General features: G+C 33.8%; 1 protein-coding gene across 1 annotated transcript in view; it reads right to left on the bottom strand.

Moving 5' to 3' along the window:
- Window positions 1-8,667: 8,667 nt before the first annotated feature.
- Window positions 8,668-16,750, bottom strand: part of LOC120084197 (homeobox protein knotted-1-like 2) — a 36,793-nt gene continuing 28,710 nt past the window's right edge. Inside the window, exons 3-4 of the mRNA XM_039040089.1 lie at window positions 9,546-9,641; window positions 8,668-9,051 (exon numbers count right to left, since the gene is read on the bottom strand). Of these exons, the coding sequence (XP_038896017.1) occupies window positions 8,881-9,051; window positions 9,546-9,641 (267 nt within the window). The 3' untranslated portion in view covers window positions 8,668-8,880. The remainder of the gene's footprint in view (window positions 9,052-9,545; window positions 9,642-16,750) is intronic.

Consider the following 16,750-nt stretch of genomic DNA (forward strand, 5'->3'; position numbering starts at 1 on the left):
TCAAGTGTAGAGGGAAAGAGAAAACAATGTTCTTTTATTCCTTTTTCAACAAAAAACAATAACCACCCACTAAGGTGGTTAAAGAGAAATGAGAGAAGTTATTATTCAAATATAATAAAATAATATAAATAAATATGATAACTATTTTATCATATTATATTTATATTAAACTATATATTATATCAAATATAATATATAACTTATAGTTTTAATATTGTATCATATATAATATAAACTATAGTTTCTTTTCTCTATTTTATGACATTTAATATAAATCATATTTAGATTAAATTTAACAACTATGAATCACATTCACAGAAAATACATTTAAGTCTCATTCAAATATTTATTTACTCCATTAAACTATAATGTATCAAATATATTATAACAATTATATCATATATAATTGAAACAATTTAATTATATCATATATAATTAAATCTCTCTTATTAATTTGAACAATTCAAATTATTCAAATTAACCCAAAAACTGATTCTCAACTAAATCCTTTTGAGTTACCAAGGGGACCTAATGGACCTGTAGTTTGAAGCTCCAACGGTATGTGAATAATTAATTAAACTCTTTAATTACATTATACACCATCGTTAACTGTCGAGCACTCCATTAAAGACCGACAATTACACTCTTCGCACTACAGATATATTTCTGTGTCATTAGATATAACCAATCAACAGTACGGTGACCCTTCACAAATTTCTCGTAAGTACAACTAGGCCGAATTACTATTTTACCCCTATAGTTATATCTAACTTCTTAAGTATCACTGGTCCATCTAATGAACAATAGATCATAGTCCCACTATGACTAAACCCTTCTCAGGCCAGGAAAGGGTATGGTGCCATATTGTTCAAGGCCTGGAATCAGCCGTTAAGGAAGCAATTTATTAACTTACTCCTGCTTCGAGGAAGGAGTGAGTTCCATCTTGTGTAGCTGTATTACGAGCTCCCCAATCAGAAGAATCCCCAAAATGGTAAGCTTGTTGAGTCGGCAATCTGGCCACTCTCACCCATACAAATCAAAAGACCACCCTCATAGCAGGAGTTCACAGCTCAAGCAAGATTCAGGTCATGTTACCTATGGTCATCATGGTGAAATAAAAGTCTCTATTATGAACGATGTTATATAATGAGACTAAACATTTCATGGTCCAGTTTTATACAAACTCCTTTGTATAGAATATTCCCGCTCGCATGTTCAATACATGAATGATCAGGATCAGATCATTTATAGTACTTTACAACAATTGTAACACTTACAAAGCGGACCATACTTGTAGTGTCACCAAAATAAGGTATCTAACCTTATCCATATACTACAGACCATTTAGGTTATCACTTAAACATGATCTACCTGTATGTCTCCACATACATGTTTAACTTACAATGATAAACTTGGATGTTAGTTTATTGGTTTGTGGTTAATGCAACTAAAATATCGCATATTTTATAGACAAAGTGAATAAAATATTCATATATTATTAATCACATAAGAGTTTGTTCATACAAAGTTTATAAACTATAGGACCCTATAAGATTTAGGGCATCAACCCCAACAATCTCCCACCTGTCTTAAAGCTAGTGAGGTGTGCAATATAAACAAATACAAAATACATAAAACAATAAACTAGGGCATAAGACGCCTAGTACAATATCTCCCACTTGCCCAGTGCAGCCGTGGTCTGTCCCATAGATCCATACTTTGCAAAAATCACTTAAAAAAACTCCAATTTCACTGAACAACACCTTAATAACTTCACAAACTTGAATCTAAAGTTGAAACACAATGGGGATCAACTGATTGATGCCAAAAGTAAATGGGTATTCAAGAATCAACCGAAAATAAACCCAAATGGCAGAAATCTTACCCAAATTGATAGATCTGATAACGGCAAAAGCGAACGATGCTTGAGTAGTGGCGGACGGAGGTCATGAAGAAAAAAATGACGTGATGGCTTTGAGCAGCATTGGACAGGCTCGTAAATGGCAGACGCGGACAACTGGGCGAGATCGGCACGTGAAGGGGCGCACGATGGAAGAGATCTGAGTGAGCGAAGCTGGCGCGACGTCGCGACTGGGAGGCTGGCTGGGTGCGGTGGACGAAGAGGCAAGGCGACAATGCCTTCGTGCAATGAGGAAGAAAAAAATGAGGTGGGGGAGGGGGAGGGGTGGGGGATCGCATGAAAGGGAGAAGGAAGGGGTTTTTTTCTTTCTTTCTTTCTTTTTCTTTTTAAATGTTAAGCCCAACTCATATAAATATAAATATATATCCATATAATATTTTTCTTTTAATCTTCCACCACACAAAAATAGACAATATATATATATTATATATATATATATATATATATATATATATTATTTCCTTTTATTTTCTTAAATTCCAAAACCCATATATATATATATATTTCTTTTTCTTTTTCCTTCCCTTAACAAATATAACCATCAAACTCAAATCTTTCATCTCTTCTCCAATTAATTAAATAAACCTCAAAAATAAATTCACCAACTATAAATCACTTCTTTCCAAAAATCCTAGATCCCAAAATTAAATTTCAACTTCCCAAATTAACTTCAATCCAAATTTATAAATCTTTTTAGATACTTGATTTAATTCATTCCAAATGAACCAATTATCTTCTTCTAATTTTTTACTAAAATTTTGGATCCAAATTCCAAAATTAAAGAGGGTAAAGATCTTAAAACCACAATTCTCCCTTTTCCCTTTCAAATTTCACTAAAACTCAAAATTCTTGTCCAAATAATTCAATTATCCCTTCCAATTAATTTAAAACTCTACTCAACGAATCCACATTAACCAATAAAGCTTCTTCAACTATAACAATTTGATTCTAAATTCCAAAGATTAAGAAACTAAAACTCAACAATTTGAGATACTCAACGAATCCACATTAACCAATAAAGCTTCTTCAACTGTAACAATTTGATTCTAAATTCCAAAGATTAAGGAAACTAAAACTCAACAATTTAAGAGAATTAACTTAAATTTTCCTAAAAACTCAAGATGTTACATCTTCCTACCCTTAGAACTTTCGTGTCGAAAGTTCAAATCTCGAAAAGCTTTTGATACTTAATCCTCATCTCATCATCTCTCTTTCAAATTGCTTCATCGATCCAAGTGAACAGTACTTCAAACTTCAATTGACCATAAGGGTCTATACCTCCTTTCATAAAACATCTCCAAATTTTCGAGGGAAAACCAATTTAAGTCAATCTCAAATGCTCGCAACCATCCAACTCTTAACATAGGACGCCAAACCAAACTTAGCCTTTGACATTAAAATATTAATTTCCTTTATCCTATCAAAATAATAAAACCTTCATTTAACATTTTGATTTTCCACCCACTTATCTTCATGAAGACCAATAAGTGAAAGGTTGCTCTTTCTCACTTTCCAAGTGAAACATAATCTCTATACCAAAATATGTGACCATTTCCAAACCTTTTCATAACCTACAATTAATTTTCGACCTTCATACTTTTAGTAGGGTACTTTCCACAAGTTGACATTGCTTTTAAACTCCAAATTCTCATCCTCCATCTTAGTATAGCTAATTAAACTTAAGTCTCTTCATCGCAATAAAGACTTAGACAAAATCAAAGTACCTTGGGAACAACAATTCAATCCAACCACTTATTTTCTCCCATTTTAAACAAATTATAATTTCAACCACCTCACCTTCCTTCACCAATTATCTTACCTAAGTCTCGTAACAAGTTCCTCATACTATCACTTTATGCTCCAACTAATAATTCTTCTTCCTTTTAGATACGTATATAAAGGACCCAAAAGATCATACCTTACTCAATCCACCAACTCTGACACCATGAAATTGATTATGACCTATTAATTCTTTCAAAATTTCTCTTAAAACATTTTGACCCCAATATCTTGTAATCTTTAATAGAACCACAGTCTCTTCCTCACCTCTTGCTTATCTTATAAAGCAACTTAAATCTCGTACTTAGGAACGCGTGCTTTGTGACAAAATTTCTAGTAGCATCACCAATTTTTATTCCCTCAATGCAACACATAATACTATTCCTCAGTGAAATACTTCATTCGATGGTTTAGACGAATACATCATTTTCTTTCTTTCTCATCATAAGTTTATAACACTTCATAGTTCTAGCAAGTTTCAATATTTATGAATAAAAGTAATGTCCATTTCTATCAGTCCTTCCATGAATTAACTAACGTCAAATAGCCTTATTGTGATTCTTCTTTCTTCCATAATACAAAACCAATAGTTATCTCATATTAACTTTTTTCAAGTCATTAAACTAAAAATGACAATCATTCAGTACATAAAGCTTAGACATGAAGGCTTTCAGACACATTTTTCATAAAACATTTCTTGGAAAGAGCATACCTGGCGAGGACGAGGAATCCGTTCATGAGCCATAAGGACAATCTGGACTTACATAGTAAGTCAGTCTACAGAACCCAAAACAGTGGCTCTGATACCAACTGTAACGACTCGACTCCCTAGGACTCAAGCTAGGCCGTTACTAACACATGCATGCATGGAAATTAAAACGACACCTTTTTATAGTGAAATAGATGCTAAATAAATAAGGTAAATTTAAAAGACATCCATTAAATTCAAATATTAAAAATCAAATGATAGGGTACCCATAAAACATAAATGAAAATAAAAGGTTTTAAAACAAATCTTAATAGTAAGTTCCAGATAAAAGACCAAAAGTTAAAGACATAAAAGAATTCTTAAAACATGAGCGGAAGCATTAAAACTGGTCCAAGTGGCTCGATCATGGATTCCACTTGCTATTTGTTGGAGCGTCCTTGCTCTTACCTGAAACATTAACATGAAAAAGGATGAGTATGAAATACTCAGTAAGTAACCCCACTACCAGGGTCAGACTAAGCATTTATATCCAATAAATACAACATGAACTGAAAATCTCTACTAGTGGGACCTGAAGATTTCCCTTACATGGCTCACTCTTTTTTCCTTTCCCCTAGAGTGCACCTCTTACATACACCCCAGGTCCTCTCTATAAATGTAGGGACGTGTACTCTTTCATACACATGTTTATGCATACACCTCTTTCGTATACACATAACCCACTGAATGTGTATCTCTTACGTACACATGGTTATGCATACACCTCTTTTGTATACACATAACCCACTGAATGTGTACCTCTTACGTACACATGGTTATGCATACATCTCTTTCATATACACATAACTCACTGAATATGTACCTCTTTCAAACACATGTATACACCTCTTTCGTATACACATAACCCACTGAGTGTGTACCTCTTTCGTACACATGGTTATGTATACAACTCTTTCGTATACACATAACTCATTGAGTGTGTACCTTTTTCGTATACTCCAGATCCTCTCTATGAATGTAGGGATGCATACCTCTTTTGTACACATGGTTATGTATACACCTCTTCCGTATACACATAACCCACTGAGCGTACACCTCTTACATACACCCTAGTACCCTCTAGGTATGTATCACTTTCGTACACACCAACCCTAGTACATCTATTTCATGTACTAGCACCCTTGGACATGCATCACTTTTATGAAGTCACATAGTCTTGAAAGGAAAAGAGGTTGCATCTAACTTCATATTACATATAACATTCACATAATCATGAGTCCTCTAAAATCTCCTCATCAATGTAATGTTAATTAACCTCAACGTACGAGTTTAATCTAGTTTTAATGGATCAACTCTAGTACATCACTTTCATGCACTAACTCATGTAAACATTCAAACATTCGAAATTTCATAATACATCATATAGCTTATAATCTTTCATAATAAACCACATAAATATGTACATCAACAAATACTCCAACTTTCACCTAGCTTTAAGACATTTCAGTATTAGTGTCGCTTAACTCATAATTTAGGGTCATGCTCAATCGTCTTTTTAATATGTCTCATAAAATATAAATCATATTTATATTAAATTTAACAACTATAAATCACATTAATAGAAAATACATTTAAATCTCATTGAAATATTTATTCCATCCATTAAACTCTAATGTATCAAATACATTATAACAATTATATCATATATAATTGAAACAATTTAATTATATCATATATAATTAAATTCCTCTTATTAATTTGAACAATTCAAATTAACCCAAAACTGATTCTCAACTAAATCCTTTTTAGCTACCAAAGGGACCTTATGAACATGTAGCTTGAAGCTCCAACGGTACGTGAATAATTAATTAAACTCTTTAATTACATTATCCACCATCCGTTAACTGTCAGGCACTTCACTAAAGACCACAAGTACACTCTTCACACTATAGATATATGTTTGTGTCCATTGGATATAACCAATCAACAATACGATGACCCTTCATAAATTTCTCGTAAGTATAGTTGTGCCAAATTACTGTTTTGTCCCTATAGTTACATCTAACTCCTTAAGTACCATTGATCCCTTTAATGAACAATAGATCATAGTCCCACTATGATTAAACCCCTCTTGGGCTAGGAAAGGGTGTGGCGCCACATTGTTCAAGACCTGGAATCAGCCCTTAAGGGAGCAATTTATCTACTTACCCCTACTTCGGAGAAGGAGTGAATTCTATCTTATGTAACTATGTTCCCAACTCCCCATTCATACGAATCTCCAAAATGGTAGGCTTGTTGAGTTGGTTATCTGGCCACTCTCACCTATACAAATCAAAGGACCGCCCTCATAGGCAGGAGTTCACAACTCACTCAGGATTCAGGTCATGTTACCTATGGTCATCCTGGTGAAATGAAAGTCTCTATTATGAACGGTGTTATATAATGAGATTAAACATTTCATGGTCCGGCCTTATACAAACTTTTTTGTATAGAATATCTCCCTCGCATGTCTAATACATGAATGATCAGGATCAGATCATTTGTAGCACTTTATAACAATTGTAACACCTACAAAGCGGACCATATTCGTTGTGTCACCAGGATAAGGTATCCATATACTATAGACCATTTAGGTTATCACTTAAACATGATCCACCTGTATATCTCCACATACATGTTTAAGTTACAACGATAACCTTGGATATTAATTTATTAGTTTGTGGTTAATGTAACTAAAATATCACATATTTTATAGACAACGTGAAATATCATATATTATTAATCACATAAGAGTTTGTTCATGCAAAGTTTACAAACTATAGGACCCAAAGAGATTTAGGGTATCAACCCCAACACTATGATAGTCAAAGTGTTATGGATTTGAGCAAGAATCCAATGTATCATACCCGTAACAAATACATTGACATTAAATATCATTGTCTACAAGATGTAATTAAAGATAAGAGATAGAATCTGAAGAAAGTCCACACTGACAAGAATGGTGTAGATACATTGACTAATGTAGTTTCTGAAGCAAGATTGAGCTTTGTAGTAACCTTGACGGGATGGAGCTCAAGTGATCGTGGATGTGATTGTGTCTTCCCTGTATTGGACTGGAGGAGGAGATTGTTGTGGGTGTCCAGCTCACTTGTTACAGAAGCAAGACTTTATGTTTAAACATGTGTTTTGTGAGCCCAAAATGTTGGGCAATATGTTTGGCCCAATTGGGGATAATTTTTAGGCTGGCCCATCTTGAAAGCCCTAGATTTTCTTTTATATGATATAGGTATGACCCAAGGAGGAAGAGAGTGAAAAAAAGAGGCAGGAAATCGGAGAGAAAGACATAGAGTTGTGCAATTCGATTTTTCAGCTGCAGCTTCCACAAATGTGTCGATTGTCGGAGTTTGAACCGCTGGATCGTACTGAAATTTGGTCAGTTTATTCGGAATACACAGAGTCTCATTTTAAATGATTGGATTGTTGTTTAGAGCTCTGGTTTGTCCATAATCACTATTGAACATAATCTGTAAAACTGAATGATTTTTCATTTTTTTTATCTCTCAATTGTTGATCTCTTATGTATGAAAGTGTTGGTGGGTTATGATTGATTTGAATTTTTTTTCCCTCAATTTTATCATAATAAGAGAAGTTAACAAGGGTGGACTACTCACAAGTCCCGTAGTTTTTACTCTTCACATCAAAGGGATTTTCCACATATAATTCGTGTGTGTTCTTTGCTTTTAGTCTTCAAAAATTTTATGGTTTATTGTTGTCTATAATTGGTCGATTGCTTGGTAATTATTCGGTAATTAATTTTTGATGTTTTGAAGTTCAATTATTTAATTGATTGTCTTGGAGAAGGTCCTATCATTTATTTGTGTGTATTTGATCTTGGACACAATTGATATATATCCAATTTAACTTAAGTCTTACTTGATCCAATTTCATATGTGTCATTATTTGACATTTTTAATTTGGACCTCCTCACATTTAATTTAAGACACATGTAAATTTGTAAATGGTTCCAAATGCTAATTCATATTTAAACATTAAGGACTAAAATATGTGTTGTTGAACTAAAGAAAAAAAATAGTACAAATTGAGGGTGGGAAAATTTGAAGAGACTTTTTTTATCCTTAACACATGCAGACATCAAATGAGCTAAGGTAAACGAAAAAAATAATGCTAGGGAAAGAACCACAATCGATTAATTGTAGTTTGGTAGAATAACGGAAATTAAGCAGATTTTCAGTGGTGGGATTGACATTAATAATTTTGGATGAGTCCCTCTCGTATTTCAATATATATTATTCTCAACCATTAATATATTGCCAAACACAGTTGCCCTACTTAATGTCAAAAACAAGCTAATAATTTTACATATCCGTGTGAGATACCTTGGTCCGTACTCCGTAAGTAGGTTAGAGAACAACTCTCATACCGCCCATCATATATTCTACTTTGCTTGGCTTCAGTTTGTGTCATTAGAAGATGAGGTGGTGGGTTTCTTGGCTGTCGCTGCCGCACCAGTGCCCGTGAGATCCCTTAATTGCCAGTGCATGCTGTTTATGAATGCCATTGATTTTAACTGAGATTCCTCCATTGCTTCTTTCAGCTTGCTTAATGCAAAGCAATAGGTTTCCTGCACATATACTCATGTTCTGTAAGTTATTATGTCCCAACGTAGGAAGAAAGGAGAGGAGATATAACACAGAACATTACCTTCCTCATTCCGCCTATACTAAATCTGTAGGCACACACTCGACCAATTAACTTGACCCCAAAATTTTAAATTTTTTTTACTGAACTGTAACTACAAATTAGGACATGTACCACAAACCTCAATCACTAAATAGTTCAATTCACAATCAGCTCATTAAGTTTTATTATCTTTCAGCTAATTTAACTAAATAAAAGATGTCACTGAATAATGCATATAATTAATGTAGGGCGTTAAATATATTAAAATTGCAAAAATGTTCTTCATAAATAATTCTAACTAGCTTGAACAACCATAACTTCAACGCATCAGAATTGGCATATGCACTCAAGTGTACGCGTGTGATAAGACTTCATGTCATTATATATCCCATAAGTAGTTACTACATATTATTAGTATGATGGATGTGCATATACCATGAAGCGATCTAGCTCTGATTGGTTAAGCGGATTGAAGCACCTGATCTTGTTATCCTGCTGTTTGATCAAATCCGTTGCATCTATACCTCCAACCTGAATATATCATATATGAAGTTTTAATTTTCATCTGTGTAGCCTTCGGATTCACGCACACGTACATACTCACCTCCTACGATATGCTTGAGCCTCCCCTCAATTTTTTATGTTTAAGATATAATTAATACTATTTAAAAAACGATGAAAAAATCATAATTTTCTATATCGCATCAATGGTTTTGAGTATCCCAAGCCCTCCTAGAATCAAGTTCGAGCTCAAGCTCATGCGCCTTCTTCCCATTTTGGTTTATTTAAGGCCTCTAACTTCATGAAAGAGGTCAATTCTTGCTCCACACACACATATATATATATATATATATATTTGGCAAGAACACAAAAACAACAAACATCACACCCAACTACTTCCAAGACTCCTCATCGAGAAGGAGAAGAAGAAATACTATTTAGAAAGATAATTTTCTAGATCAAATAATAATCTTGAGATGATGCAAAAGTTGCAATGGCATGGACAGATTTGTTCTCTTAAGAAATGTGACAAAAATGTGCAAAATTAGCAGTGTTCCCAACAAAAAAAAATCCTTAATGAGGATCCTAATTTCAAAAAGGAAAACCTCATTGATAACTCTCGTTTAGATGAGTTTTTTAACCTTAACAGCTTAAGTGATTGAGTGAAAAGTTGTATAAGTAATTTTATGTAAAAACAATTCTAACATGTAGATCTTAGCCATGATTAGTTGCACCCAAGATACGGTTGCAACCCATTAGATGGTAGATTACAATGCAGCTGGAAAGAGTTAATATTGCCCAAGGTGCGAATGCAACTTGACCTCACAAAAACTATGTAGATATTTCGAGATTTGCATAATCTTCTCCAAAATCAAATCAAATCTCCATTATTTTCATCAAGGCTAATAAGAAAAGATCTACAAGCCGATTTTGAGGAAACCCTAGCTCTTTGAGGTCTATAAAAGGTGGTAATCTCTTTTCCAAATCATCAAGTCTCACCTTCTTGGAGAAACGTTCTCTTGAAATTTTCCAATACTTTCTTCCTCTTCTTTCTGAGACCTCCTCGGAGAACTGTTACTTCGATCCTCTCCACAGTTTGTGAAATTTTGGAAAGTAGTTCCGTACACTATACAGGTGTAACACATAACGTCCTAATAAAGTCAGAGACAACAGGAAAGCAACATAGAGTAAATCAAGAATAAACGCACGGGAATTGATAACCTAGTTCTATGATACACCACCTATGTTCGAGTGCAGAGTGCTCAGGAAAGATAGTCCATTAATATATAAAAGTCAAGTGATTACAACGTTGTACTTCTCTGTAAATAGAGAATATTACGGTGACACATATAGAGCTCAACTAACTTAGCTAATCATCTAGGCTCCCCTAGATGTGAGACTCCCTCTCATTTGAACTTAGGCTCCCCTTAAGTATGTGTATATTAGTGTTGGATCACTTAAGCTCCTCCTAAGTGTATGAGATTCCCTCTCACTTGAAGATATCTTTTCTTTTTATTGTGAATTCCCTTCACGTGAGGACTAATTAGGCTTTCCTCTTGAGAACTCCTTTATCAAAGAACAAAACCTTAAGCTCCTCCTAAGGTGTGAGAAATCCTTCTCGATCAACAATGTCTCAGACTCCCCCTAAGGCTAAGCAATCTTTGTTCTTATGAAATGCTCACTATAAGAGCAAGTAAAAAACACACCACCACAAATAACATAAGACTTTCTTCTTGAAATTAATGTAATGTTATAAGTATTCTATAAAATTCACACAACGATCTCACAGATAATAGATGTGGCAACCCTAGTACAAGAATTTCTTGAGCTTAAATAGCACAGCGAAATGATGGAAATAATCCTCATATAATATCAACAATTCACCAAAAAGAAAAACATCTCAAAGAAAATATTCTGTAGAATAATTTAAATAAGAAAAGAAATATTCTACCGAGATTGCACCTTGAAGAAAGAAATATTCTACCGAGATTGCACCTTGAAGAACAACCTCTATGATAAGTAACAGTCGAAGAACACTGAGGATTTAAACAAATATATTTAGCCAGAATCACATTTCTAACCGTTTGCATAACCCTTTTTTAGGCATGTATCGAAAGAACAAGCGCAAGGGCTTTGTTCATATCGAAAATGATTGAACTTTGCTAGATTAATGAGCAACTTGGAGAGTCGTTACTTTTTTTATTCTTCATCTTCATCTTCATTGTATTTTTCTTTTCGTAGGAGTTTAATTTATGTTATTTTACTTACTACTTTACTTTCATTTATCTTGAAACACTTTTTGTATTTCTTTTCAATTTTGCATTAATATGAGCTCTTTCATTCTTTATACTATGGGTGAAAATGGGTCTTATTTCATTTTTGGGTAAACCTGACCCCGACTCGATCAAATTAGGTTCCAAAGGGTGGGTACATTCGACCCGACCCAAAATACTTCGGGTCGAGTTTTTTTTTTTTTTTTTTCCCTTTCTTTCTTTTCTTCTTCTTTTCTAGACGACCATTTGTGATCATACCAAAGTTTATTCTAGTGATCTTCGAGGGTGGTATGGTTGGGACGATTTGAAAAAAAAAATGGTTGATGTTGATTATCTCTCTCTTTGTACAGTATCGTTTTTGGTGAACCATTCTTTGACTACCTCCATTGACGATAAGACGATGACTAAACAGGAGCCAAATCAAAGAGGACCAAGCTTTTGCGAGAGTTCGTAAGGTTTTATGGATAAAGGGGTTACAAAAAGACAGATAGAGAGAGGATGAATTTAGTTTAGGGTTGAGTGTTTGTAAGACATGGAGAGTAAAGAGATTAAAAAAGGAAAGAGAGACTGAGAGGGCGAGTGAAAGTTGAGAGAGGAAATATGAGAGGCAGGTAAGAGGAAAGAAAGAATAAAACTAGGGTCTTATAAGTAAAAGTGCATGGACTAAGGACCATTTAGATTTACTTGTGAAAAAATGTTATTCAAAAAACTAAATTTATTTAAATATTCTTGATAAAAAAGGGATTAAAATACACTTAAAAAACTATTTTAAGTGGTTATCAAATACTTCGATTTCTTCCAAAATGATTTAGTTTTTAAATTAACCATTTGAAAATGTATTCTAAACAAACCCTAAAACTCATTTTCTCCGAAACTGAACCTAACTGATTTGATTTGATTCGGGTCGGTTCATATAGAAATAAGATCAAATTGGCTCAACTGGATTCTATTCCTTACACCTCTACTTTATACCTTGTGTTCTTTATTTTCTATTATGAGATAAACCTTTTCTTTGGATTCAAATGTGTGGATATCCTAAGGATGAAAGAAAAGTGTTCCACTTGTGATCCTTTACTTTTTTTCTCAACATTTAGAATATTCATTTGGAGTTTATTGCTTATTGTTAAACTAACTTGATCACCTAGATTAGCATGCCATAACGAGTCTAATATCGAAAGAGTTGAGATAATATATGGTGGTCATAAAAGTAATATAGGAAAAAGTGCTAGACCTTTCTTTTGACCCCTAGAAATAGGATAATGCCTCTAGAATCATTAGAATTGCATGCTCATTTATCTAAGTTCTAAGTTAGTCATTGCCTACTCATATCTAAGTCTCCTAAAGTTAATTCTCAAAAAGAGTTGAATTTGATTCATGTTACTAAGTATAGGTTAGGATAGATTGCAGGTGCAATTTGATCATCGCACACAACTTAACCTCACTCGCTTAAAAAAGAAAGATGTAGACACATCTGGGTCGCAAGCCAAATTGTGTGTTTAGGTCTAGTTGAGTAAAGTAAATGCGGATGCTATTCCTCCTCAAGGTTGAAGCGGACAAATCTCATTGTTATCGGATTATCTTTTTACATCATTTTTTTCTTACTGTTTTCCTTTATTTTTCGGCACTCTACTTTTTTATCTCTCCTTATTTCAAAGCATACGACATAAACTATACTTATTTTCATGGCTACAATTGGTTGCAAACTTTAAGGGAGGTTATCATTTGCTTAATTGAACTATAATACTTTGTTGGCTTCGAATTCTATAATTAGACTCCATATATTTTTCATTAATATACAACATGAAATAGTATGGTGCGAAAACAAACGTTTTTTTCTTTTTTCTACGAAAGATAGTAATGCTCTTTTATGTGATTTAATTTATAGAAAGAGAAAGTCGGTTGAGATATAGGACCAATTGTCCTATTCAAGCGAACACACGAAAAAGATGGAAAGTCAGGTTGTCGAGGATGCACATATAAGTTTCTAGATGTCATTTCATTCACGTATTTGTTACATAATTTTGCATATGTCAATGACTCAACTATATACTTGCAGGCTCGAATGGTAGAGTTGCGAGAGAGTTCTATTCAATAAGGATCCAAACCACTTTTGGGAGAGATTATATGTGGGACATCGTTAGGTAGGCGAGTAAGCCACATTAAAGGCGTTGGTTGGAGGCCAAAAGTGCCTAAATCACGAAGGTAGCTATTCATCATGTAGATCCTCCTCACAAAGAGAACTTGAACAAGCGATGGAGATAAGTGTTCTAAAAGCACAACTTGCAAAAGCAGACAAGAAGATGAAAGAGGTAGAATCAAAAGTTGAAGAAATAATCCATTCTTTAATAGAAGAAACAAAAGCAGAGATGGAGGCAAGTATTAATGCTTCAAAAGAATAATCAAGAGTGGAAATGCAAGCAATGTTTGAAAACTTCTTGAAACCACGAGGAGGAGGAACTTCGGAATAGGTGTGAACTAATCTGTTGTGTTATAACAAACTTATGAGATTAAATCTATGTGTTAGTCTGTAGTGTTAGAGGTGAAGATTGGCCTCAATTGTTTAAGGTGTTAAACTGATGTTGCTATTGACAGTTGTCTCCGTGGTTGTTCTTATGATTCGCAGTAACATCTGTTGAAAGCGTTGACGAGCCCACTCTAAATTTACTCTAAATCTCACAAACTTTTAAGAGAAGAAACTGTTCTCTTACAAGACTTAAGAACGCACAAGAGAAGAATATTGTTCTCTTGAAACTCAGTTTCCTTTTAAACTTCAATTTGCTTCTATTGATTTTGATTCTTTTTCTATTGCATACAAATGAGGGAAATGAACTCTTTTTATAGTACTCAAGCGACACTTCCTAAAAGACACAAAATAAATGAACTACAAGTATACATACCATTCATGTACTTGAACAATTACATGTATCTAAAAATGCATGTATCTTGAAATTAGAAATGTATCTAGGAATGTGTTATTCATAATATATTTAGCTTATTAATTTCTAACATGCCCCTTTAAGCTAGACTTCCCTGACTCCAAGCTTCTCTTTCATGAAAAACTGGATTCTTCGAAAGTGAAATAGATGATTTATTGTTACAGAACATGACGGTCCCTTTCTCTTGAGGACACTTCAATTCATGTAGTACCTTTCTAAGTCAAAATGCTTGTCAACTAGCTGCAAACAAGAAATGTATTCAACTTCTGTTTTTGACAATGCTACAACATCCTGCTTCTTTGATGCCCACAAAACTGCTTCAGAACCAATATTAAATACATATCTAGAAGTACTTTTGAAATCATCAATATTTCCTCCCCAATCACTATCACTATAGCCAACAAGAACATTATCCACATTCCTTTTATAGTGGATTCCATGATCAACAGTTCCAAGAATATATCTAAGAACTCTCTTTCCAGCTTCCCAATGACTTCTCTTTGTTGATGCCATAAATCTACTCAATAAACTTACTGAGAACATAAGATCAGGTCTAGTTGTAGTTAAATACATTAAACTTCCAACAAGAATTCTATAGATGGTGGCATCAAAAGCTTTACTATCATCATGCTTGCTTAACTTTAAACCCAATTCCATAGGAGAACTAGCAGGATAAGCATTCTCCATTTTGAACTTTATCAAAAAATCTTTTGCATACTTCTTTGGGGAAATTTCAATCTCATTATCACCTTGTTTAACTTCAATACCAAGAAAGTAATGAAGTAAACGCATATCAGTCATCTCAAATTCTTTCTTCATGCTCTCTTTGAACTCGTCAATCATCATGTTTGAATTTTTCGTAAAGATTAAATCATCAACATATAGACAAATCATCAAGAAATTACCATTTTCGTCTTCTTTGGTGTAGAGAGCATGTTCATATGGACATATTCTGAAACCATCCTTCAAGAAAAAATCATCGATATGTTTGTACTAGGCTCTTGGTGCTTGCTTTAGCCCATACAATACTTTCTTCAATCGACACACCTTATTTTTTTCTCCAATTTTGGCATAACCAGGGGTCTACTCAACATAAATTTCGTCCTCTAAATACCCATTTAGAAATGTTGATTTGACATCCATTTGATGAATTTTCCAGTTATTTTGTGCTGCAAGGGCTAACATCAAACGAACAGTCTCCAAGTAAGTTGCTAGTGCAAAAACTTCTTCATAATCCACACCAAACTTTTGTTTGTAACCTTTTACTACAAGTCTGGCCTTGTATTTTTGCACTTCTCCATTTTGCTTCAGTTTGGTTCTATAGATCCATTTAACTTCAAGAGTTTTTCTATTCTTTGGTAATTTGACTAACTCCCATGTCTCGTTTCTTCTAATTGCATCAATCTCTTGATCCATTGAATCTTTCCATTTTTCATCTTGAATTGCTTCTTCAAAGTATATAGGATCAACATCTGCAAATAAAGCAAAATCAGCATGTTCATCATCTTGTATTCTTCTTGAAATATTATAGATCTCTTGAATATTTCTTATCTTCCTTGGAATAGTTTCTTCATCACTTGTGGAGAGTGATGAAGAAGGTGAAGTTAATGGTTGAGTCTCTTCAAGCTACAAGTCTCGAGCATCTTCTTTTCCATTGATGTCAACAAGTAATGGATTCTGATCTTTATTTGGTGCATCCCATTGCCAAAATTTTGCTTCATCGAACTTGACATCTTCACTAATAATAACTTTCTTACTTACAGGGTTGTATAATCTATAAGCCTTGGAGTTCTCACTGTACCAAACAAAAATGCATTTTCCTGATTTATCATCTAGTTTATTGATGACATGCAGATATGCATGTCATCTTAGGCCTTTTACTTAGAATTATGAAGGTTGTTAGGCAGAATATGCGTCGATCATGCTAGGA

The sequence above is a fragment of the Benincasa hispida genome, chromosome 8 (assembly GCF_009727055.1).
Source record: "Benincasa hispida cultivar B227 chromosome 8, ASM972705v1, whole genome shotgun sequence".
Lineage (NCBI taxonomy): Eukaryota > Viridiplantae > Streptophyta > Magnoliopsida > Cucurbitales > Cucurbitaceae > Benincasa > Benincasa hispida.